Genomic DNA, 26,698 nt, shown 5'->3' on the forward strand with positions numbered 1-26,698 from the left:
TTAAAACTTCAAACTTTATTCGTGATATGCAGGCCACCGGCCCATACACAACAATATATACATTATTACGAAAACATACAGTATATGCTATACTCCAGGTTATACAATTGCAAGAAAAAAAGAAAATCATAGCCATTCGGCACTGAATTGCAGATGTATACCATGTATTCATACTATCGATAAATGTATATAAATGGCGCGGGATAAACAACTTTTTTTCATGAATTCAGCAAGGGGGCAATAACTCTAATGCTACTAACCCAATCCATATGATAGAAATTGTTGACTTTGAATAAACAATTTAATCATTTTTTCATAATTGCAAATAGCTGGTGTTAATGAGCCATTTAGACACAAATCGTGTATAACACTTTTAGGTTAAATATTACTTGCCATTGAAGAGGCACTTGCTTTACTCATAAATGTGTTGACTTGACTTGAAAAGGAGTCCTCTTGGGTAAAATGAAGGATGCATTTATGCTGATACATTGTAGTTGCAAAATCTGACGCAGGGAGTGTGTATCAGATGATTGGCAGTATGCGGATCTTTAAACACGCGCGAAAATTGAATATTAAATGATTAAGTCTACTACTTAATGTTTGCTTGTCTGCAATCTCGTTAGCTGAGATGTATGTTGTATTATAAGTCGATTTAGGAAGGTTTTCCTATGTTAAATTAGTAATAAAGATAAAGCTTATATGTCTAAATACATCTGATACCTTATTAAAATGTATGTAGACGAAGCATTGTTGGATAAGCCCAGTAGCAAAAATACCAACTGGACAAAGTTCAATAGCACTGAGAAAGTATTGTCAAACGACAAAGACGAAACGAAAACGCATACACACAGACAGTTGACACAAACCAACCTTTATCCAAGACATTGACACAAACCTTTTTACCATCAAATACGCTCAACATGTACAACACATGCAATCCTAGACATGTTTATCAGCAAAATGCAAAATGCAAATCAAAGCAGTGTGCTGCTTAACTATTTAATTAAAAATATTTGTATAGATTTACGTATATATAAACATATATGATATTAAGTCATGTGCAGTGTGTCATGTGTCACAAAACCGTATGGAAAAAGGCCTGTCATTGAAGAAAAACTATACTTGTAAATGACACCAAAATATGTGCACTTTCTTATTACTTCAAAATAAATGACCGAACTGAATAGTGTTGTTTGGCCATTTAAAGTTTTTCTTCCAACTGACACGAGCATTTGTTTAGTTGATCGAGGTGTGTGTATAATCATTCAATTGTTTAAGGTTGCAGGCCGCGGATTAACATACATTTACATCGTGTATCGAAATCGGTAATCGTGAATTTTTATTTTACTTGACACTCCATATTAATGAGTCTGGAATACAAAATGACATATATGGTGTTATAAATGGTTGGACTTGATTCGCTTCATATATATACGCTCATACGATTGCAACGTTAATGTGATTTTGAAAATAAATCGAAGAATCTTAAATAATCATAGTGAGGAACCGAGGAAAATAGATAATGAATGAGCTTGTTAACGTTACGATGAAGCAATGTTAATATATCACAGTATATGTCAGTTAACATCTACTATTAAACCATATAATTGTATTATTCATTAAACATTACTCATTAAAAGATAATGATAGACACTTATCGTTTACAGGTGTGGGCCTCTTGAAATATTGTTTGGATTCGAGTGTTAATGCCTGTGAACAGAATTGTAAAAAAGTGTAAAATCACACGCGTCGACCCTCCAGCCTTTCAACGCTTTCATAGCGTTCATTAATAACGTATTCACATGAAGAAGTCATAGAACAGTTGCGCCAACTCAGTTATATCAATTATAAGGTATAAACTTATTAAAACGCAAAACTGTATATAATTACTATTACTTCAGAATAGATATTTGTGATTTTCAGAATTGCAAAAACATGTTTGTTCTTATAAAGCGGATCCCGTAAGTGATTTTTTTTCTCACAGATGTCTAAACTCCATTTCGAGTTTATGGGCTTGAAAATGATTACCCAAGACCATACGCGTACTTATTATAAATAAAAATATTTCTAAGAACAAAATATTTAAAAGCCATTATATATTGTTTTACTTTCGAAAAAAGTAAAGAACTAAAACATGACGTGAAAGGTGTAAAATTAATGATGGCATATGTTTCACTAAGGCATCGAGTCGGTGTTTGAGTACTTAATGAAATAAGCACTGAAACACGAAAACAAAAACAGAACTGGATAACATTTAAAAACGAACAAACCTATCAGTTAACCTTTTCACTGTCTCCAACTGGTTTATATTTGATCAATCATTTGAAACCGCAGACAAGTATAAACTAAGTCACATGCGTCATTCATTAAAGTAAACTAATATTTAAACACCCTTTACGAACAAAACCCAAATGTAAAGTGGAATAATGTGGTTGAGAAATCGCTCGTGTTCTATCCATTTCTTCCATAGCATGGCAATAGCTCAAAGACAATCCCGTCGACCCGTTGCCTCGTTTGGCCATAATCATATGCTGTGCAGTATTCCGAACGTTTGTTATAAACAATCGTTTTACACTTGGGGTGTTCAAGGCACTGAATCTGGCACTCTGTTTCAACTCTTGCTTTTATATCCTGTATAACTTGACCTCTCAATTCTTGAGCCAAAGGGCGATTTATAAACGGCCTCGAGCAGTGTCCTAGAAAGGAAAAGTAGTATTGTTATCAACCGACGCCAAATACGACTGCATATTGTAACATAATAAATTAGGCATGCATATTCTATTTGTGAAAAAAATATTGATAAACATGTGCTTTTTAAACGAATTTATCGAAAATCAGGCAAGTCGTTGCAGCTTAAAAGCAGCCTGTCAACTGGCAAAATCACTAAAACGTCCATTTTTTCTGAAGATATTAATTTCGACAAGGACTTTTCAATCTGAATTAATAAAGTTTTATAGAAAACTGCAAATAATTGTTAAAACCAAATCACTAAGAGATGATATAGGGTAAAACGAATAACAGGGACACCCTATTAGCCAAAATATTACTTAAATATTGTTTTGTGACTTAATGTTAACTCATTACATAAGTGATTTGAATTTGAAAAAAAAATGAAATACTATACGGTCCCGTTAGTTAAAATACAGCTTACACCGTTATAAACGTCATTTTTGTTTACATTTACTACTCCGGAATTTCTTATGGATAAATATGCTGTATGTCGATTACTGTGGTCCTCACACATCACAATTTATTCGCCCATCATACATTATTTTACCTCTATAGTTAACAACGATGCTGTTAACAAGGGTGTAAACTTGAATTAATCGGCCCAATGTAGAACGAACTAATTAAACTTTTACTTTTAGACTTAATCGGAACCAACACCGGGCCTAAAAGAAATCTACAGCAAAAACTGTAAATCAAGTTTCAACAATTACTCAAATCTAATTTTTTGGCTCTAGAATAAGTATTCTTTAAAAGATTTAGTCAACATATAAGTGAAAATAAGTTTTAAAAAAGAGCAAAATCATTTCTTTAAAACTAACACAAACCCTACAGCATCCCTTTAAAACCTTTAAAAAATAATCTGTGAAAGGCAAACACGGGATTTCATAATACCGTTTTGCAATATATGGAATACAGTTCAACGCAAAGCCTCAAGAAAAGCATCAATAGTCTCGAAAACAGAACGAAATATAAAATGTCAAATGTTCCGTTTATTTATGTTTATAAAAAGGTGATTAAATACAAATCATATCAGGTAATACCTTCGGGGTAAACATCTGTACTTCCGCGATGAAAGAAATCCCACATGCTAAATCGAAACACGTATAAATTGTTCGTGTTTTTAACATGAATGGTAACATAATCTGGTCTCCATAACTCGCCTCCTCCAGTGGAAAGAACAATCTTCTTTATCTGAAGATCGCAAATGAGTGCAAATAATAACACGAGGATAATGACAGACAAATGAGAGATTACTATACGTGTGATATACTTCTAACAACGCTGCATTTAAGAGTATGATCATAGCAATCATTATTTATGATAGAAGTTTCTAACATAATTGCTCGAGCTAAGCGTACATTCAGTATGAAACCGTTTCAGATTTCATTAAACCATACTTACTTTGGGTTTCTTAAATATTTGCAGTAGGGATAATTGATATGGTTTGATAACATTAGAAAGCGTTTCCTGATTAATATAATTTGCAATAGAAAGTCTGCAGTGACACAGCTTATATGGTAGTGTTTAAGGGACGTAAAGTATTCCGCCATGCAATGATTATTTGTTTTTCTTTATTCGTTCCATTTTACAAATAAGTGGCATCTCTGGAATCTAACCCGACAATTTTGTAGATTTGCTTCAAAGTGGAGAAGGATACGTGTTTACAAAGATGACTGTCCTTTGCGCGTTTTGGCTGCTGTTAAAACGCCACACACATAGCGTCAAATAAAGAAATAGCATTAAAAGACAAGCACTATAATTTACATTTCTCATGACTTTAAATTTCATTTTTTCTGACACTTTTTAAGGACCATAAAACAAAAAAGAGTTGATGATGAATAATACTTTTTAAGCAACAAATCTTCTAAAAGTATCAACATGAAATTCACCCAAATAAAACGATTCGGTACACTTGGAGGACATGGAAAGAGAATGAATTTGTTATGTTGTCTTTAAATTTCATTGTATACAAATGATAATTTTATTTCTTCGAAAAATATATCCGTAGGCCTAAATTATTTCAACTGTTCTAGTTTAAAATATTCGTAGTCGGAAGTCAAAAATGTGATGAACGAAAACCTTTCTTAAAATATGCATTCTGTCATTTAATTTGATGTTTTTGTGATACATAATTCACCGACATGTTCAATCAAACAAGCATGAGATGTAAGCATACACTGTAACATGCATATATTGTAAAAATATTTTTTCTATTTACAACCTGTCCAATATTTTCCGTATTCAGCCATTCTTCTGTAATTTCCCCACGGTTTAGTGTTTGTTTTAATTGTGTCCAATCTATTGTTCCTTTGCTTCCATAAATCTTGATGGAAACATTTTGGTGTCCCGAGAAAAGGTTTCTGTAGTAAGCGGTTTTCACCCGAATTCTATACGATGGCCCTGCAATAAAAACAATAGATGTTTAAATTTCTCAATCAGGAAAGACATCGGAGTGAAGCTACCGGCCTAGCGGATAAGCGGACTAGCGGCGAGAAGTTAGCGGCCTAGCCGCCTGGCATATATTATTTTCTTTAATAGTTAATTATTCGCTCGTCTTTCGTGCAAAGATTTTATGAACAGTAATCATTAAAGTTTTATTAGTGCATCTATATTCCAAAAAAATAACGGAAACACTTTTATTTTAAGCCGGGCATGAATACATAACCAAATTACTACGCCGCCATTTGTTGAATGAAAATTTGAAAGGTCGAATGTGTTAGTAAAAAAATGCGGATAATCATTGGAGATTAAACATTTTTCTTAGTTTTAGAGTGTCTTTAATACATGGAAATTAAGTCATCTAACTGTCAGAGACCAGTCAGTTTTGCTTGAAGAGAGGCATATCAGATTGAAATTTCCACTAATGTTATTTTACTGGTAAAACTCCATATTTCATCGAAAAGCATGAAAGATATACTACATCTCATACAAAATAACACATATTGGTAACAAGGTACTCGATTTGGCCAAATGGACATTTCACTTTAGAATTCGCGGACGTTCAAATCATATGACTGTTTTTCCTTGATCACATGCCAATTAAAATTGTATTAATCAAAATAATAAGACGCATGATTCAACTGTATGATATGATCAATGCATGTGCAGTCAATACAAATATTTTCGCGAATCCTCGTCAATAAGTATTTCATCCTGTATTAATTATCCATATTTTTTTCAATTACAGATCTGACAAGTAGAATATTTTTCAAAAGTTTCAAACCAAAAAGTGCACAATCTCGGAAAACAATTTTAATGAAATGTTTCGATAAAAAATCATATATGCAACACAATTTCGGGTTATAATATAGAATAGCAACCCCCTACTCGGTATGCAATTTAACGCTAATTCATTGCAAAGCAGTATGTACTCATCAATGAAATCTGCATCTTATATCTTTCAGTTTTCTTAGAGAATATTTTTTTCGAATTATATCTAAATTCTTAAACTTAAAGAAAGAAAATACTGGCCTGGAAATGTGTGTGCAATGTGTGGACTATACTAAAAATGTGTGAGAAATGCGTGGGCTGTGCTGGAAAAGTGTATGCAATGTGTGGACTATACTGGAATCGTATGTGCAATGTGTGGACTATCCTGGAAATGTGTGGCAATGTGTGGGCTATACTGAAAATGTGTGTGCAATGTGTGGATTATATTGGAAATGTGTGTGCAATGTGTGGTCTATTCTGGAAATGTGTGTATAATGCGTGGACTAAACTGGAAATGTGTGTGTTATGTGTGGTCTATACTGAAAATGTGTGTATAATGCGTGGACTAAACTGGAAATGTGTGTGTAATGTGTGGTCTATACTGAAAATGTGTGTATAATGCGTGGACTAAACTGGAAATGTGTGTGTAATGTGTGGTCTATACTGAAAATGTGTGTATAATGCGTGGACTAAACTGGAAATGTGTGTGAAATGTGTGGTCTATGCTGGAAATGTGTGTATAATGCGTGGACTAAACTGGAAATGTGTGTATAATGTGTGGTCTATACTGAAAATGTGTGTACAATGTGTGGACTATTCTGGAAATGTGTGTGCAACGGTTGGACTATACGTAAAAACTCCGTGACCGTGACTAAAAGGCACAAGATCTCATTAAGGGCCGTAGTTGAAATTCCACATTTGTACGGACATATCCACTGACGATGTTCAAACATTATTTGAACATTTTCACGACTTGTAACACATTTCTGTTCAGGACTGCGTTATCTAACGGACAAGGATCACTTGTGTAATCAAAATGACGTAGAGCATGAGAGAGTGGTGTGACCTTCTCATATTTAATGTTAAGTGATACTTGTGATTAAAGGCCGTTATCGTTATCGGATAGACGTAGAAAACAGAGTTGTGTTACATGCATGGCACAATGTGGTAACCATTTATTTGTTGACTATACGATTTGTCCATGTTTGTGTAAACTGTCGAGGTACAATCATATACCGCATTTTAGTTAAATGAACCCTAGATAAAAAGGCAAACAGGAAGAAGAAATAATAAATCTAAACGCACGCATGGCAGTAAACAACATTCATTGTACGTGAATAAATACTGAATTGATCAAAACAGGTATAGGCTACAATCTTAGAATATTTATTAAAAAATAAAGAAATAAACCGTTTAAGTCAACTAAAGACTATTTTATTGCAAATGGTATATATACGTATTTATCACATGCTCAACCAAGTTTCGATTAAAGGGTGCAAAATTTAAAATGAATTATTTTACATTTTAATGCAATATCATGATCAAAACAAAAAAGCGTATAATTTAGATACAGATAACAAAATATTAGCCTTTATTATATGCCTTTCAATTTGCTTTTCCATATCAAACAGTGACAATACAGCACGCCGTATTGTACCATCCGTATCACAATACTGTCGTTTTCTGATCGGTATAACGCAAGTACAGTGTGAAGTCTCGCAACTACTTTTGTGTTGCTTAAAATAGCGTTACAGAAAAACCCTGGTAAAACCTTTCGATTTTTATATCAAATACATAATTCATTATATTATCTTACTTTACTCACGCTCCAAGAGCATGTAAATATTCAGGAACATGGTTCTTCAAAGAAACAAAGCAGAGAACACTTCTGACCTATCTAAACAACTAGATGCTTGACATTTCGAAATTCATAAATTGTAGTATTATCATTAATATAAGCACCTCGCCAATACAAAGAAGAAGGCGAATTGACGTCATCGATAAAAATAAAGATTGACTCACAAAATTCGCTCAATTCTGCATATAATGATCGTCAATAAATCCCACGAATGATTACTTTGTTCAAAATGGCCACGTTACGTCTACTGGAAATGATCATCAGTGATACTCGTAAAATACGTACGGGTGTTGTTTTTGTTTTTTGTTTTTATTTTTTGTGCGAGGTTTTGTGCCTCGTAGGCAGGCAATTACAGTTGAATTTACTTAATTTTTCAATAGTTTTTTTTTTAATTCGATTATATACATTGTCATAAGTTCGTTTTCCAATTATATCTCTTGCTGAACATTTCTTTTGTTGTAAACGAGAACACATCAACTCATTTTCGCCGACGACGTCACATATCATTCATACAGATTACAAATTTAAACATAAGATACACATTGTTAATGTTTGTAAACATATACAACATTGATTGAAATCAAAAGATGTTCAATCATTATGTTAAAAATGTTTTCATGTTCGAATGCTAGTTCACGGTTTATTTTCTGAGATATTTTTTTAAAGGTCGCGAATGCGCACCGACTAATTAAAGGCATTCGCGGTGTATTTTTTGCTGAACACGAATAAAGTTAACCTTATTTTTGGTTTTCTTAAAAATAGCAATAAACGTATTGCTACTATTCTTAATAACTATTTAGCTGTAGGCTGATAGTTAAATACATCCTATTTTTATAAGCTCCGTTAATCAAACGCATACATAAAAACCTATCACATATACTTAGTTACCGCGAAATTCAAAACATTTACACAGTCGTTGTAAAAAATAGGTTAAAACTAAACATTTACATTAACGATTAACCATAAGGCCCTTAACTGTATTTATGTTTACCGTTAATAAATGCGACATCAATTGTGGATGGAAATCAAACGGGATTTTGTAAGCCACAATGTGAAGTAATTTTGCATGCTTGAGCATGTTCTATATGCCACCAAGTTACCTTTTGTAAAACTCTTAAAAATATAACGGCAACTAATCTTTTAGCGGCAAAAAGCTCATTGCACTTTACAGGAGACGAACAATATTACAAGATTACACAGACAGATCAGATATACATCAACATATAAGCCCTAAGGTAAAGGTTTTGGGAGGTCTGGGGGTATGGATACTCCTATATCAATTATTTAACCCATCAATTATTATCGAAAGTGTTTGTTCCGACAAGATCGCGTTCACCGGAAAATTGGTGATGTTCGCCTATAAAACACATCTACTGCACGCGGACAAAGGGAAATGAAAAATGTTTTTAAAAGTATTATCCAAATATATCTCACAATCCTCAATTTTTAATCACTAGCAGGTCTGTGTATCCTGTAATGTCTTATTTATTGTACGTTGTGATTTTGACAGCTGGATCCCTTGTCTATATATAGGGGTATCAATACCCCCAGACCACCCAATACCTTTTTATGATGTACCCCTTTATAACGCCACTTTAATTCGTTAAACCACGATAAAAAAGTACGATAAAAAATATATACACGCGCATTAGGACTTGCCTGTTTCGCAATGAATGCCCGAGAATTCATCCGAACAGCTACACTTGTTTGGGGATGAACATGTCCCTCCGTTTTGACATTCCTCGTCACAAAGAGCTGAAACATATATGTGACGTCGTCAACGAAATTGATACACATTTATCGAGGTTTGCCGCCTCATTGGCAGACATTCATAGCTATTTTTACATAGTCTCATTTTTTCTTCAACTTGAATTTCAAACATTATTAAAAGTTTCGTATGCAATTTTTTTGTTTTTGTTAAAATTGTTTTTGTTGAGAACGTGAATACCTCAACTCAATTTCGCAGACAACGTCACATATCATTCATACCAATTGGAAACTTAAACATTAGATACGCATTGAAAATGTTCGGATACATACAAAATTGATTAAAAAAAGATGCTCTTTAATTATGTTGGAAATGTTCTTATATCGGAATTCTAGTACTTGGGTTTTATCAATTGAGTTATTTAAAAGCTCGCCAATGGGTATTGATTTATATATAGGCATCAGCAGCGTATTTTCCGTTGATCATGAAGAGAGATAGCAATTCATTTTGGTGTTCTAAACAATTAGCCAGCACAAGGCTGCGCCAGGCCTGTCGTCTGAAATGCCTTGAAGACCAAAAAAAAAAAAACCCACCAAGTATTACGTACTGCTACATTTTAATATACTTTAGCTGCTGTGAAAAAGGTTAATTTAGTCTTTCTCCATGTGCTCCGTTAATCCTATGCTTGCTTAAACAATTATTTCTAAAACTGCGTTATCACGAACACCAAAATGTGATACATGAACTCAACGATTTAACATTAGGTCGTTAACTGTATTTATTTGAACAATTGCATGAGGACTTGCCTGTTTCGCAATGACTACCAGAGAATCCTTTTGGACAGTTGCACCTGTTTGGGGAGGTACATGTCCCACCGTTTTGACATCCACCGTCACAAAGAGCTGGAACATATACTTAACGTCATCAACGATACTATATTTCTCGAGTGAAAACGTGAAATTGTCTTAACAGGAGACAAACAACGTCACAATATTACACAGACAAATCAGATATACATCAAAGATAATCCCATTTAACTTGTTAAACTATAATAAAAATAAAATATAAAATCAATGAGGCCTATAATCGAATAAGGACTTGCCTGTTTCGCAACGACTACCAGAGAATCCTTTCGGACAGTTGCACCTGTTTGGGGAGGTACATGTCCCACCGTTTTGACATCCACCGTCACAAAGAGCTGGAACATATACTAACGTCATCAACGATACTATATTTCTTGAGGGAAAACGTTAAATTGTCTTAACAGGAGACAAACAACGTCACCATATTACACAGACAGATCAGATATACATCAAAGATAATCCCCTTTAACTTGTTAAACTACGATATAAATAAAATATAAAATCAATGAGGCCTATAATCGAATAAGGACTTGCCTGTTTCGCAACGACTAGCAGAGAATCCTTTTGGACAACTGCACCTGTTTGGGGAGGTACATGTCCCACCGTTTTGACATCCACGGTCACACAGAGCTGAAAAATATACATCGTGTCATCAACGATACTATATGTTTAAAGTCAAAACGTTCAATGCACTTGATAGAAGACGAATAACGACACAATATTACACAGACAGATCAGATATACATTAAAAGATAATTCAGCTACTTAAATTTACTAAACTATAATAAAAAAATGATAAAAATAATGAGGCCTTCTGACGCATGAGGACTTGCCTGATTCGCAACGGCTGCCAGAGAATCCATCCGCACAGCTGCACTTGTTTGGGGAAGTACATGTCCCACCGTTCTGACATCCTTCGTCACACCGAGCTGAAAATATTTGTGACGTCGTCATCGAAAGTGAATTTGAGGAGAAAAAAAGTGACGTTTACATTTTACTAAACCTCATGCATCATAAGCAGGGAAATATAGCTTTTTTACATCATTAAAAACACATTTTTTTAAACATTCTTATCAGTTGAAAATATTCAGTTTAGTTCACGGATTTTCCTCTATCGCTGTTCGAATAACATAAAACATTTTCGCATCGTTACTAGAATGTCACACACTTTTGCTCAATGTGTACGTTCTACTTAGTGCGTGATCTAATGGCCAATGTTTTAAACATGGCTGCATCAAAATGTTTTGAAGTAAAATTTATCCTTTATATTTTGAAAACATCACATGCGAGCGTGATATGTGCAATAAAATCAATATATGATCGATAACAAAGTACATTTTGACATATTTTCAGTGTGTGTATACCGCGGGATAAATGGCGTCATAAGTCGGAAGGCATCATTTTGCTTTGAATGATGTGGACTTAAAACAAAGAAAGTTTTACTTTTTCTTCGCCATTTTTAGACTCAATGCGGATTTATTTTGCATGTTCTAAATGCCGCCACGTTCTTGTTAGAAGTCTAAAAAATAACACTGAATAATATAATGGAAATTATATGTTTTGAGGCACAAAGTTCAATGCACTTTACAAGAGACGAACAACGGCACACTTTTTACACAAAATAGATGCATATACTTGCATGCGGACTTGCCTGTTTGGCAATGACTGCCAGAGAATCCATCGAGACATCTACACCTGTTTGGGGAGGTACATGTCCCAGCGTTTTGACATCCATCGCCACAAAGTGCTGAAAAATATAGGTCACGTCATCAACGAAATTGAACATCAGAAGGAAAATGTGACGTTTACATATTACGAGGTTTTGTGCCTCATAGGCAGGCAATTACAGTTGAATTTACTTAATTTTTCAATAGTTTTTTTTTCAATTCAATTTTATACATTGTCATAAGCTTGTTTTCCAATTATACATTTTGGTGATCATTTCATTTGTTGTAAACGAGAATACATCAACTCATTTTCGCCGACGACGTCACATATCATTCATACAGATTACAAATTTAAGCATAAGATACACATTGTTAATGTTTGTAAACATATACAACATTGATTGAAATCAAAAGATGTTCAATCATTATGTTGAAAATGTTTTCATGTTCGAATGCTAGTTCACGGTTTATTTTCTGAGATATTTTTTTAAAGGTCGCGAATGCGCACCGACTTATTAAAGGCATTCGCGGTGTATTTTTCGCTGAACACGAAGAAAGTTAACCTTATTTTTGGTCTTCTTAAAAATAGCAATAAACGTATTGCTACTATTCTTAATAACTATTTAGCTGTAGGCTGATAGTTAAATACATCCTATGTTTATTAGCTCCGTAAATCAAACACATACATACAAACCTATCACCTATACTTAGTTACCGCGAAATTCAAAACATTTACACAGTCGTTGTAAAAAATAGGTTTAAACTAAACATTTACATTTACGATTAACATAAGGCCCTTAACTGTATTTATTTTTACCGTAAATAAATGCGACATCAATTGTGGATCGAAATCAAACGGGATTTTGTAAGCCACAATGCGAAGTAATTTTGCAAGCTTGATCATGTTCTATATGCCACCAATTTACCGCTTGTAAAACTCTTAAAAATATAACGGCAACTAACCTTTTAGCGGCACAAAGCTCATTGCACTTTACAGGAGACTAACGATATCACAAGATTACACAGACAGATCAGATATACATCATCATATAAGCCCTAAGCGGTACATCACATAAAGGTTTTGGTTGGTCTGGGGGTATGGATACATGGCTGCATCAAAATGTTTTGAAGTAAAATGTATCCTTTATATTTTGATAACATCACATGCGAGCGTGATATGTGCAATAAAATCAATATATGATCGATAACAAAGTACATTATGACATATTTTCAGTGTGTGTATACCGCGGGATAAATGGCGTCATAAGTCGGAAGGCATCATTTTGCTTTGAATGATGTGGACTTAAAACAAAGAAAATTTTACTTTTTCTTCGCCATTTTTAGACTCAATGCGGATTTATTTTGCATGTTCTAAATGCCGCCACGTTCTTGTTAGAAGTCTAAAAAATAACACTTAATAATATAATGGAAATTATATGTTTTGAGGCACAAAGTTCAATGCACTTTACAAGAGACGAACAACGGCACACTATTTACACAAAATAGATGCATATACTTGCATGCAGACTTGCCTGTTTGGCAATGACTGCCAGAGAATCCATCGAGACATCTACACCTGTTTGGGGAGGTACATGTCCCAGCGTTTTGACATCCATCGCCACAAAGTGCTGAAAAATATAGGTCACGTCATCAACGAAATTGAACATCAGAAGGAAAATGTGACGTTTACATATTACGAGGTTTTGTGCCTCGTAGGCAGGCAATTACAGTTGAATTTACTTAATTTTTCAACAGTTTTTTTTTCAATTCAATTTTATACATTATTATTTGTCCATTGTTGAATACATTCTGTTAATCTAGTATTTGAACAGCACTGCAATTGTGATACACTGTGATACTTCTTATATTACCTAACATATTATTATTCATATTTAAATATGCAATACAATTCATACATAATCAGTCTTCTACTGTGATATTTTTTTATTTTTTTTTAATTATAATTTCTTAATAACATGTCTTCCTATGTCAACTAGTTTGTTATATAAGGACCACAATTGAAATAAGGGATTATGAATCCCTTTTTTGTGTTATCCTTAGATATATAATGTAGTAAACATGGATATATTTGATTCCTGATATTATTTATCATGCGTTTAATTCCATGCTATGTACATTTTATGCTGAAATAAATCTATCTATCTATCTATACATTGTCATAAGTTTGTTTTCCAATTATATCTTTTGGTGAACATTTCTTTTGTTGTAAACGAGAATACATCAAATCATTTTCGCCGACGACGTCACATATCATTCATACAGATTACAAATTTAAACATAAGATACACATTGTTAATGTTTGCAAACATATACAACATTGATTGAAATCAAAAGATGTTCAATCATTATGTTAAAAATGTTTTCATGTTCGAATGCTAGTTCACGGTTTATTTTCTGAGATATTTTTTTAAAGGTCGCGAATGCGCACCGACTTATTAAAGGCATTCGCGGTGTATTTTTCGCTGAACACGAAGAAAGTTACCTTATTTTTGGTCTTCTTAAAAATAGCAATAAACGTATTGCTACTATTCTTAATAACTATTTAGCTGTAGGCTGATAGTTAAATACATCCTATGTTTATAAGCTCCGTTAATCAAACGCATACATACAAACCTATCACATATACTTAGTTACCGCGAAATTCAAAACATTTACACAGTCGTTGTAAAAAATAGGTTTAAACTAAACATTTACATTAACGATTAACATAAGGCCCTTAACTGTATTTATTTTTACCGTTAATGAATGCGACATCAATTGTGGATGGAAATCAAACGGGATTTTGTAAGCCACAATGTGAAGTAATTTTGCATGCTTGAGCATGTTCTATATGCCACCAAATTTACCTCTCGTAAAACTCTTAAAAATATAACGGCAACTAATCTTTTAGCGGCACAAAACTCATTGCACTTTACAGGAGACGAACAATATCACAAATTTACACAGACGGATCAGATATACATCAACATATAAGCGCTAAGGGGTACATCACATAAAGGTTTTGGGTTGTCTGGGGGTATGGATACCCCTATATATAGACAAGGGATCCAGCTGTCAAAATCACAACGTACAATAAATAAGACATTACAGGATACACAGACCTGCTAGTGATTAAAAATTGAGGTTTGTGAGATATATATATGGATAATACTTTTAAAAGCATTATTCGTTTCCCTTTGTCCGAGTGCAGGAGATATGTTTTAGAGGCAAACATCACCAATTTTCCGGTGAACGCGATATTGTCGGCACAAACACTTTTGATTAAAATTGATGAGTTTCTGAGCTCGATGTGCAATAAAAGTTTTATAATAGCAAGAAAAGAAAATGTGTTCTGTGGTGATGAATGTTTAAGCTGTGTCAGGGTGTATCATCTGGAAAATTGGATACAATTTGTGACTTTTATGGCAGTTTATAATGACCTTATACCAGCTGATTTTGACAGCTGGATCCCTTGTCTATATATAGGGGTATCAATACCCCCAGACCACCCAATACCTTTATGTGATGTACCCCTTTATATAGCCACTTTAATTCGTTAAACCGTTACTAGGATGTCACAAACTTTTGCTCAATGTGTACGTACTGCTTAGTGCGTGATCTAATGGCCAATGATTTAAACATGGCTGCATCAAAATGTTTTGAAGTAAAATTTATCCTTTATATTTTGATAACATCACATGCGAGCGTGATATGTGCAATAAAATCAATATATAATCGATAACAAAGTACATTTTGACATATTTTCAGTGTGTGTATACCGCGGGATAAATTGCGTCATAAGTCGGAAGGCATCATTTTGCTTTGAATGATGTGGACTTAAAACAAAGAAAATTTTACTTTTTCTTCGCCATTTTTAGACTCAATGCGGATTTATTTTGCATGCTTAAGTATGTTCTAAATGCCGCCACTTTCATGTTAGAAGTCTAAAAAATAACACTTAATAATATAATGGAAATTATATGTTTTGAGGCACAAAGTTCAATGCACTTTACAAGAGACGAACAGCGGCACACTATTTACACAAAATAGATGCATATACTTGCACGCGGACTTGCCTGTTTGGCAATGACTGCCAGAGAATCCATCGAGACATCTACACCTGTTTGGGGAGGTACATGTCCCAGCATTTTGACATCCATCGCCACAAAGTGCTGAAAAATATAGGTCACGTCATCAACGAAATTGAACATCAGAAGGAAAATGTAACATTTACATATTACGAGGTTTTGTGCCTCGTAGGCAGGCAATTACAGTTGAATTTACTTAATTTTTTAATAGTTTTTTTTTTTCAATTCAATTTTAGACATTGTCATAAGTTTGTTTTCCAATTATATCTTTTGGTGAACATTTCATTTGTTGTAAACGAGAATACATCAACTCATTTTCGCCGACGACGTCACATATCATTCATACAGATTACAAATTTAAACATAAGATACACATTGTTAATGTTTGCAAACATAAACAACATTGATTGAAATCAAAAGATGTTCAATCATTATGTTGAAAATGTTTTCATGTTCGAATGCTAGTTCACGGTTTATTTTCTGAGATATTTTTTTAAAAGTCGCGAATGCGCACCGACTAATTAAAGGCATTCGCGGTGTATTTTTCGCTGAACACGAATAAAGTTAACCTTATTTTTGGTCTTCTTAAAAATAGCAATAAACGTATTGCTACTATTCTTAATAACTATTTAGCTGTAGGCTGATAGTTAAATACATCCTATTTTTATAAGCTCCGTTAATCAAACGCATACATACAAACCTATCACCTATACTTAGTTACCGCGAAATTCAAAACATTTAGACAGTCGTTGTAAACAATAGGTTAAAACTAAACATTTACATTAACGATTAACCATAAGGCCCTTAACTGTATTTATTTCTAACGTTAATAAATGCGACATCAATTGTGGATGGAAGTCAAACGGGATTTTGTAAGCCACAATGCGAAGTAATTTTGCAAGCTTGATCATGTTCTATATGCCACCAATTTACCGCTTGTAAAACTCTTAAAAATATAACGGCAACTAACCTTTTAGCGGCACAAAGCTCATTGCACTTTACAGGAGACTAACGATACCCCTATATATAGACAAGGGATCCAGCTGTCAAAATCACAACGTACAATAAAAAAGACATTACAGGATACACAGACCTGCTAGTGATTAAAAATTGAGGTTTGTGAAATAAATTTGGATAACACTTTTAAAAGCATTATTCATTTCCCTTCGTCCGCGTGCAGTTGATATGTTTTAGAGGCGAACATCACCAATTTCCGGTGAACGCGATATTGTCGGCACAAACACTTTTGATTAACATTGATGAGTTTCTGAGCTCGCTGTGCAAAAAAGTTTTTATAATAGCAAGAAAAGAAAATGTGTTCTGTGGTGATGAATGTTTAAGCTGTGTCAGGGTGTATCATCTGGAAAATTGGATAATTTTTTTGACTTTTATGGCAGTTTATAATGACCTTATACCAGCTGATTTTGACAGCTGGATCCCTTGTCTATATATAGGGGTATCAATACCCCCAGACCGTCCAATACCTTTATGTGATGTACCCCTTTATATAGCCACTTTAATTCGTTAAACCACGATAAAAAACGTACGATAAAAATATATACACGCGCATTAGGACTTGCCTGTTTCGCAATGAATGCCCGAGAATTCACCCGAACAGCTGCACTTGTTTGGGGATGAACATGTCCCTCCGTTTTGACATTCCTCGTCACAAAGAGCTGAAACATATATGAGACGTCGTCAACGAAATTGATACACATTTATCGAGGTTTACCGCCTCATTGGCAGACAATCATAGCTATTTTTACATAGTCTCATTTTTTCTTCAAATTGAATTTCAAACATTATTAAAAGTTTCGTATGCAATTTTTTGTTTTTGTTAAAATTGTTTTTGTTGAGAACGTGAATACCTCAACTCATTTTCGCAGACAACGTCACCTATCATTCATACTGTTTGGGGAGGTACATGTCCCACCGTTTTGACATCCACGGTCACAAAGAGCTGGAACATATATTTAACGTCATCAACGATAATATATTTCTCGAGGGAAAACGTTAAATTGTCTTAACAGGAGACAAACAACGTCACAATATTACACAGACAGATCAGATATACATCAAAGATAATCCCATTTAACTTGTTAAACTATAATAAAAATAAAACATAAAATCAATGAGGCCTATAATCGAATAAGGACTTGCCTGTTTCGCAACGACTACCAGAGAATCCTTTTGGACAACTGCACCTGTTTGGGGAGATACATGTCCCACCGTTTTGACATCCACCGTCACAAAGAGCTGGAACATATACTTAACGTCATCAACGATACTATATTTCTCGAGGGAAAACGTTAAATTGTCTTAACAGGAGACAAACAACGTCACAATATTACACTGACAGATCAGTAGACATCAAAGATAATCCCATTTAACTTGTTAAACTATAATAAAAATAAAACATAAAATCAATGAAGGCTATAATCAAATAAAGACTTGCCTGTTTCGCAACGACTACCAGAGAATCCTTTCGGACAGTTGCACCTGTTTGGGGAGGTACATGTCCCACCGTTTTGACATCCACCGTCACAAAGAGCTAGAACATATACTTAACGTCATCAACGATAATATATTTCTTGAGGGAAAACGTTAAATTGTCTTAACAGGAGACAAACAACGTCACCATATTACACAGAGAGATCAGATATACATCAAAGATAATCCCCTATAACTTGTTAAACTACACTAAGGAATAAAATATAAAATCAATGAGGCCTATAATTGAATAAGGACTTGCCTGTTTCGCAGCGACTATCAGAGAATCCTTTCGGACAGTTGCACCTGTTTGGGGAGGTACATGTCCCACCGTTTTGACATCCACCGTCACAAAGAGCTGGAACATATATTTAACGTCATCAACGATAATATATTTCTCGAGGGAAAACGTTAAATTGTCTTAACAGGAGACAAACAACGTCACAATATTACACAGACAGATCAGCTATACATCAAAGATAATCCCATTTAACTTGTTAAACTATAATAAAAATAAAACATAAAATCAATGAGGCCTATAATCGAATAAGGACTTGCCTGTTTCGCAACGACTAGCAGAGAATCCTTTTGGACAATTGCACCTGTTTGGGGAGATACATGTCCCACCGTTTTTACATCCACCGTCACACAGAGCTGAAAAATATACCTCGTGGCATCAACGATGCTATATGTTTAGAGACAAAACGTTCAAAGCACTTTATAGAAGACGAACAACGTCACAATATTACACAGACAGATCAGACATACATCAAAAGATAATTAAGCCACTTATATTTGTTAAACTATGATAAAAAAAGATAAAAACAATGAGGCCTTCTGACGCATGAGGACTTGCCTGATTCGCAACGGCTGCCAGAGAGTCCATCCGGACAGCTACACTTGTTTGGGGAAGTACATGTCCCACCGTTCTGACATCCACCGTCACACAGAGCTGAAAAAAATATGTGACTTTGTCTTCGAAATTGAACTTGAGGAGAAAAAATTGACGTTTACATCTCGTGCATCTTAAGCAGGGACATATAGGATTTTTTTACATAATTAGATAAAATATTTACATTTAATTTTAAATATTGTTATATGTTTGTTTTGAAATCCAATCATTTGTTGAATATAACGAAATTATAGTTTTTTATTTGTCTCGAAAAACGGCAATATGAATAAAATGAAATTACTTATAACCAAAACAAATCCATATCAACATTGAAGATATCTTGAATAAGCAACAAAATTAATATGAAAGTACTTTTACAGTGATATTAACTGTTTTGAAGTTCCTTTCAACAAAATTAAGCAACGAAGAGAAAATAAATTGTGAAGGTTTACTTACTGAATTGCGATATACATCAATAGGTGATTAAAAAGGATAAAACTATGCATATTAATGCATGAGAGCTTGACTGTTTCGCAACGACTGCCAGATAATCCATACGGACAGCTGCACCTGTTTGGAGAGATACATGTTCCACCGTTTTGACATTGCCCGGGACAAAGAGCTGAAAAATAAATTTGAAATTGAACATGATAAGGAAAAGTATGGTTAACATTTAATGAGGTTTTCGTACCTCATAAGCAGGCAATGAAAGCTATTTTGTTTACATATTTTCAAAAATATTATTTTCTTTCAAATGTAAACAATGTTATAGGTTTGTTTTGTAAACCTTTATCTCAGCAAATATTTGTTTTTATGAGGCAAGGTGGTTACCATTTTTATATGATTTATTTATATATGCAAACGGTCAAAGTGCAACATATATTGCAGTTTGGTCAAATTAAACATAGTTTAAATGTCTAGCATACACACTGAATACTTAAAGCAAACACACACGCATGCACGCATGCACGCACGCACGCACGCACGCACGCACGCACGCACGAACGCACACACACACACGCACGCACGCACGCACGCACGCACGCACGCACGCACGCACGCACGCACGCACGCACGCACGCACGCACGCACACAAACACACACACACACACACAATTTTCAGTTACTAAAAAGTAAAGATAAAAAGAAACCATTGTGGCAACTAAAGATTTCTTTTAAAGCAAATCGGAGTTATCTGTATTTCTATAATAAATGTTATTACCAACATGATATAATGTCTTTAATTATAAAGTCCTATCTAGTGACGATATCTTTATTGACACAAGTCCTGCAAGGTTTGTTATAATTCAATATATTGTATGTTACAGCAAAGTATGTCATTTAAAATGATACTGTGTCTTTCTAACAAAGAAAAACGAAATCATTTCCTTACCTTGTACAACTTCTTTGCCGGGAATTAATGGTTTAATTCATAGTTTTCCTGACCATGACCAAAGAGTAAAAATTCTGAATTTGGGCCACAGTGGGAAATATCCAGTTTATTTCACGGTCTAATGGTCAATGTTTTAAACATGGCTGCATCAAAATGATTCAAAGAATTAGTTTTCGTCCATGTTTGAAGGTTATGGAATATATCACATGCGACAATAGCACCGTACAGACGTCGTGATATGTTTCGCAAAATTCAAAATATGAACGACAACAAATTACAATTAAATTATTTTTACACAGATATATCAGATTTATATCAAAACCTAAACAAATTAAATTTGTTAAACCACGATGAAAACTTAAGATAAAAAAGATATATATGCGCATAAGGACTCGCCTGTTTCGCAATGACTGCCCGAAAATCCATCTGGACATGTGCACCTGTTTGGGGAGGTACATGTCCCACCGTTTTGACATCCACCGTCACAAAGGGCTGAAACATATATGTGACGTCATCAACAAACTTGATTATAAGACGGAAACACTGACGTTCACATTTTCCGAGGTTTCGTGCCACATAGGCGGGAAATCATAGCTATTTTTATGTCGCAAGGACATTTGTCTATGTGTTTGTCAATGTTATTTGTCTCTTAATATGTCTAATCTCATAACTACCCTTTCGCTTTTCGTTCAGTCTGCTGTTCGTAATCACACTTTCACTTCCTTTATTATACTTTCAATTCATCATTCACTTACCTATTACGGACATGCCATTAACTCTAACCTCTTACATGTGCACGGGAATCCGCACACTCGATAATACGATAACAAGAATTAAAAAATAAGAATTAGTTTTCGCCCATGTTTGAATTTTATGGAATATATCACATGCGAGTGTAGTAGCATCGAACGTGAATACCTCAACTCGATTTTGCAGACGACGTCACATATAATTCATACGGATTGGAAACTAAAACATTAGATATGCATTGTAAATGTTCGGAAACATCTATTTTAAAATCAAAAGATGCTCATTTATTATGTTGGAAATATTCTCATATTTCATTGCTAGTTCTTTGGTTTTTAATGAATTGAGTTATATAAAAGCTCGCCAATGGGTATTGAGTTAATAATAGGCATCCGCAGCGCGTTTTGCGTTGAACATGAACAAGAGTCGTGACATTAATGGCCAGTGTGACTTTGGTTCGGTAAGGGCTCGAAGACTGATGAAACAACTCGAAGAGATGAAGTCGATGAATACTAAAGTTTCATAAATGGTGAAAGAGCTTCAGGAGTTGAAGAAGAGCAGGACGGAGTATAAACCGAGAACATGGTGGCTTTGGGCCCTCCAGTAGGATTAGTTGGCCATGCTAACGAGACTTCAGTTAGTGTCAATGGAGCTCTCGGTTTGATTGATACGAGTTCTATGGTGACAACACTAGGCGAGTATTGCTTTCATTCACTTAAACCGCAACCAGAACTTTTGTGTATATCAGATTTTAATGTTACCGGTGCTATCGACTTCATTATACCCTATGTTGGTTATGCACTAGTAGACATAGTTGTTCCTTGTTCACCGTTACCTGTGTCAGTTCCTGTGCTGATCTTGTCCGACACTCGTTATACTGACCCTGTACAGTTGGTTATTGGTACGAATGTGATCAGTTACTTCAAAGGTGTAGCACGTAGAACAGCACGTAGATCTTGCCTGGAAGAAAGCTTTTTAAGTTATGTTAAACTAACATGCAGTTCCAGTGAAAGCTTTGATTGACAAGCCAGTTATAACCGGCCTAGTTGCAGGTATTGGCGAAATGATGCAGGGAGCCACTGAAGGTGTGGACAATAATAACACTGTCAATGTTTGTCCTCGGTTGGTAAAGGTAAACCCAAACCGTACTTACTCCAAAGTACTGGTTCGGATCTTCAACATGACAATGAGTGTAATAGAATGGCCTTCGGGCTTACCAATGCACCTGCGACATTTCAGAGAATGATTGAGAGATGCATGGGAGAACTGCACTTGCGTCAGTGTTTGATATATCTACATGACATTATTATTTTTTCGAAGACTCTCGATGAGCATTTTGAGCGATTGCAGTCAGTTTTTGAACGTCTGAAGGAAGCAGGGCTCAAGCTCAAGGGTTCGAAATGTGAGTTCTTTCTACCAAGGGTAACATACTTAGGTCATGTGGTAAGCGAATCTGGCGTTAAAACTAACAATATCAAGGAACTGCGTAGTTTTTGGGATTTGCTGGATATTATCGGCGTTTTGTTCCTGGCTTCTCACAGATATCAAAGGTTCTCAACGACTTACTCGCCGGTCGCCCAACCAACAAGCGGTCGAAGGCATCTTAAACGAAGCGCGACATTGCACCTTGGGTCTTGGGTCCTGCACAGCAGAATGCGTTTGACAAGCTGATTGGTCTCCTTACGTTCCCACCTGTACCTGCATATGCAGATTTCAGTCGCCCTTTCATTTTGAACACCGATGCTAGCTCTCCTGGTCTTGCAGCAGTGTTGTATCAAGTGCAGGACGATGGGAAGGAATGAGTAGAAGCTTACGCTACAAGACGTTTACGCCCAAACGAACGGTGTGGGTCGTACATCTTCTCTTTTCAAATCCAGATTCTTTTGCCTGGGCTAGACGGTTTTGTGGAGACACGTGTTCGAAGATGCCCTCGTTGTATTCGTCGAAAGACACCGGCTTCTAATGCCGCCGGTCTCGTACCTATTTATTCCTCTTATCCACTTGTGCTTGTTTGCATGGACTTTCTCACTCTTGAGATGTCGTCTGGTGGGTATGAGCTTATCCTCGTTATTACAGACCATTTTCCCCATTTTGCTCAGGTGGTGCCGACAAAGAATCAGACGGCGAAGAAGACGGCTAAAGCGTTATTTGACACGTTTATTTGTCATGATGGCTTTTCCAGCAGATTGCGTAGTGATCAGGGGAGGAATTTTGATGGGTCGTTTATTAAAGAGTTGTGCCGCCTGGCAAATGTAGAAAAGTCTCGTACGACGCCATATCATCCTCAAGGTAACGGGATGCCGGAACGATTTAACCAGACTCTCCTGAACATGTTGGGTACGCTGGATGAGAAGAAGAAGGCAAATTGGAAGGCTTTCGTGCCAACCCTGGTTCATGCTTATAACTCAACATCAGAATTAAAGCCCCATTACCTCACGTTTGGTAGACATCCCCGTTTAGCTATAGATGCTTTTCTGGGAGTTGAACCAGACATCTCGTCTCGGAAGAAGAGCTCATCAGAGTATGTGGATGGCTTGAAGAGAAGGTTAGCGTTTGCCTACCAAGTGGCAAGCAGGGAGGCACGAAAGCAGGCTAAGCCTCACAAGAAACGGTGTGATCTTCGGGTCCGGAATGTACGTTTGGTAGAAGGTGACAGACTTCTTGTTAAGAACGTTGGGTTGCAAGGAAAGTGTAAGCTGGTAGATAAGTGATATCGGGATATGTACATAATGGAGTCTTAGCCTAATTCTGACATTCCTATTTTTCAGGTTATTCCAGAGTGTGGAAATGGACGTCTGCTACATAGGAATTTACTGCTACCATTTATGGGACTCCCATTAGAAGAACCTCACTTTTCGACAGCGGAAGGGGTTGCGGATCAGTATCATGGAAATGTTCTTCCTACACAGTCTCATAAGGATTCAGATACCGCAGTTAGTCCTGAGAATGTTCCTGGAGACACAGCCCCAACTGATAAGTATGTTATTCCAGCACATAGACAGGGCACTATCCCATTGAGACCAGAGGCATCACCATTTGTTCCTCCACGGCCGAAGAGGACGAGGCAGAAACCCTCGAAGATGAACTCCGATTGGAGAACATAACTGTGATGAAAGTCAGTGATTAAAAACTATTTTCACAGTGCATATAGTGATTTTTTGATTTTTTGTTTGTGTTATACTGTTGTTTTGTTATCATGAATATTGCATTAATGGATATTAAGATCATCTATGTACTGCGTTTATGTGTTACAATAGCACTTTGTAAACAACTGCATTAAAACTTATTTACAGTCAGTGGTTTTATTGTTTGAGCTGGTTATTTTTCTGGTAAGGAATTCCATATTGTTTGCTTTAAAGCCTAAATGGTTCGAACTCGAACCCATTAATAGGCTCATTCCAATATTTTGGAATGGAAATTGTTTGGATGTTAATCATCTTTGTTTGTGCTTAGGTAACCCAATCACAAATAGTATAGTTTAAGTTAATGTATTTTAAGAGGTACACATGTGATTTCAGATTTGAACGTTCATGAATTGAGGATGATCAGTCTTTCAATGTCTAATGACATTCAAAGACAGTAGTGTTGCTATAAACCGTTTTGTTTACACATATTAAGGCATGGGTAATCGAACAAGTCCTTAGCTTGATCTGTAATGATATAAATAGATATTTACAAATATGTGTGAGCAATAGTTGTTATTAGTTAGTTAGCTAGATTTGATGGTCATAGACTACGTCATAAGTTAGCTTCAGGAATTTATGTATAATTATTGTCATGTAGTAGTCTAGATTGATGTCCTGGCGGGAAAGTATGTCACAGGTTAGATTGTCATCTGAAATGTTTTATTATCTGTCATGTCCTTGTTTCTTTGTCTTTTTCTATAAATTCATATGTGAGCTCTCATTTCATCTCATCCCCCCTCATTTAATGATCTGCATGCTTTATTTTTTTTTAATTTACTGCACTGTGGCCGTTTTTAACACCCGTTTCGGTTCTTGGGCACGCTTGCGAAGCTCATATATTTACATCGGATAGGCGCGAGCTGTCCCTTGTTCAAAGACAATAAATGTCCTTAAAATCATATAAACCGTGTTTACAGGTTAGTGAAGCATTGAGGAAATGTATGTTCTAACTATGTGTATAATGTATTTTCTTCGCATTTATATTCGTTCTGTGTATTTATTCGTTTTGCAGTTCATATATTTGCATCGGATAGGCCCGAGCTGTCCCTTGTTCAAAGACAATAAATGTCCTTATAATCATATAAACTGTGTTTACAGGTTAGTAAAGTATTGAGGAAATGTATATGCTAACTGTGTGTATTATGTATTTTCTTCGCATTTATATTCGTTCTGTGTATTTATTCGTTTTGCAAGTTCATATATTTACATCGGATAGGCCCGAGCTGTCTCTTGTTCAAAAGATAAAAAATGTCCTAATAATCATATATACTGTGTTTACAGTGTGTACTACAGCCCATCTTACTAAAGAGAACCCTATAAGAGTCGTGACCTATACATCAAAGATAATCCACTTAAATTTGTTAAACTACGATATTTTTCTTCGAGTTGCGTGTGGAAAAATCCGTATCACACGACCCCGAAGATATAAAGTGTGAACAAACCCTTTTAATACACTAAGAGTAAACGAGTCCCTCAACATTAAGCGTAAAATAGCTCTTTAAACAAAAAGTGTAATCGAATCCCTTAAACATAAAACATGAACATGCCCCTTTGACATAAGACCTGAACAAGTACCTTTATCAGAAAAAGTGACAAGAAATACAATATATTTAATTGCGTTAATCTTTGTATGGATTTTTGTTTTAGTTAAAGCTTAATTCTACAATGTTGCCGGCAATGTGTCGCTTCACAAAACTGCCTTAAACCCAGTAGAAAAGAGTGCGCGTAAATTTTTCGTCAAAGACTCGTCCTGTCCTTTAAGCATAATGAACGTGCACAATATGTTCTTAAAATTACTTTACAGACATGATGTCAATATTTGGTCTGAAACTTAATATTCTTAGTCAGTTAGAAATTATCGAGTCAA

General features: G+C 35.2%; 2 protein-coding genes across 4 annotated transcripts in view; both read right to left on the reverse strand.

Annotated features, from left to right (window-relative positions):
* LOC128223395 (von Willebrand factor D and EGF domain-containing protein-like) lies at positions 1-19,291 on the reverse strand. The gene is made up of 14 exons (XM_052932676.1): positions 19,282-19,291; positions 18,877-18,972; positions 17,705-17,800; positions 16,113-16,208; positions 13,569-13,664; positions 12,021-12,116; positions 11,203-11,298; positions 10,904-10,999; positions 10,609-10,704; positions 10,313-10,408; positions 9,458-9,553; positions 4,952-5,130; positions 3,771-3,921; positions 1-2,696 (listed from the first exon to the last, which is right to left on the reverse strand). Exons 1-14 carry the CDS (start codon positions 19,289-19,291, stop codon positions 2,452-2,454), a joined length of 1,545 nt encoding a protein of 514 aa, XP_052788636.1. The 3' UTR covers positions 1-2,451.
* The window catches only part of LOC128224607 (sushi, von Willebrand factor type A, EGF and pentraxin domain-containing protein 1-like), an 18,985-nt gene continuing 11,509 nt past the window's right edge, over positions 19,223-26,698 (reverse strand). The window contains exons 9-12 of one of the 3 annotated variants that reach the window (XM_052934524.1): positions 21,296-21,391; positions 19,963-20,128; positions 19,471-19,566; positions 19,223-19,268 (exon numbers count right to left, since the gene is read on the reverse strand). In XM_052934524.1, coding sequence (XP_052790484.1) covers positions 19,557-19,566; positions 19,963-20,128; positions 21,296-21,391 — 272 coding nt within the window. In that variant the 3' untranslated portion in view covers positions 19,223-19,268; positions 19,471-19,556. Of the gene's footprint in view, positions 19,269-19,470; positions 19,567-19,962; positions 20,129-20,899; positions 21,043-21,295; positions 21,392-22,481; positions 22,607-26,698 lie in introns of those variants that run through there. The other 2 variants (XM_052934525.1, XM_052934526.1) reach the window with 2 other exon arrangements.

The sequence above is a fragment of the Mya arenaria genome, chromosome 17 (genome assembly GCF_026914265.1).
Source record: "Mya arenaria isolate MELC-2E11 chromosome 17, ASM2691426v1".
NCBI classification, from domain to species: domain Eukaryota; kingdom Metazoa; phylum Mollusca; class Bivalvia; order Myida; family Myidae; genus Mya; species Mya arenaria.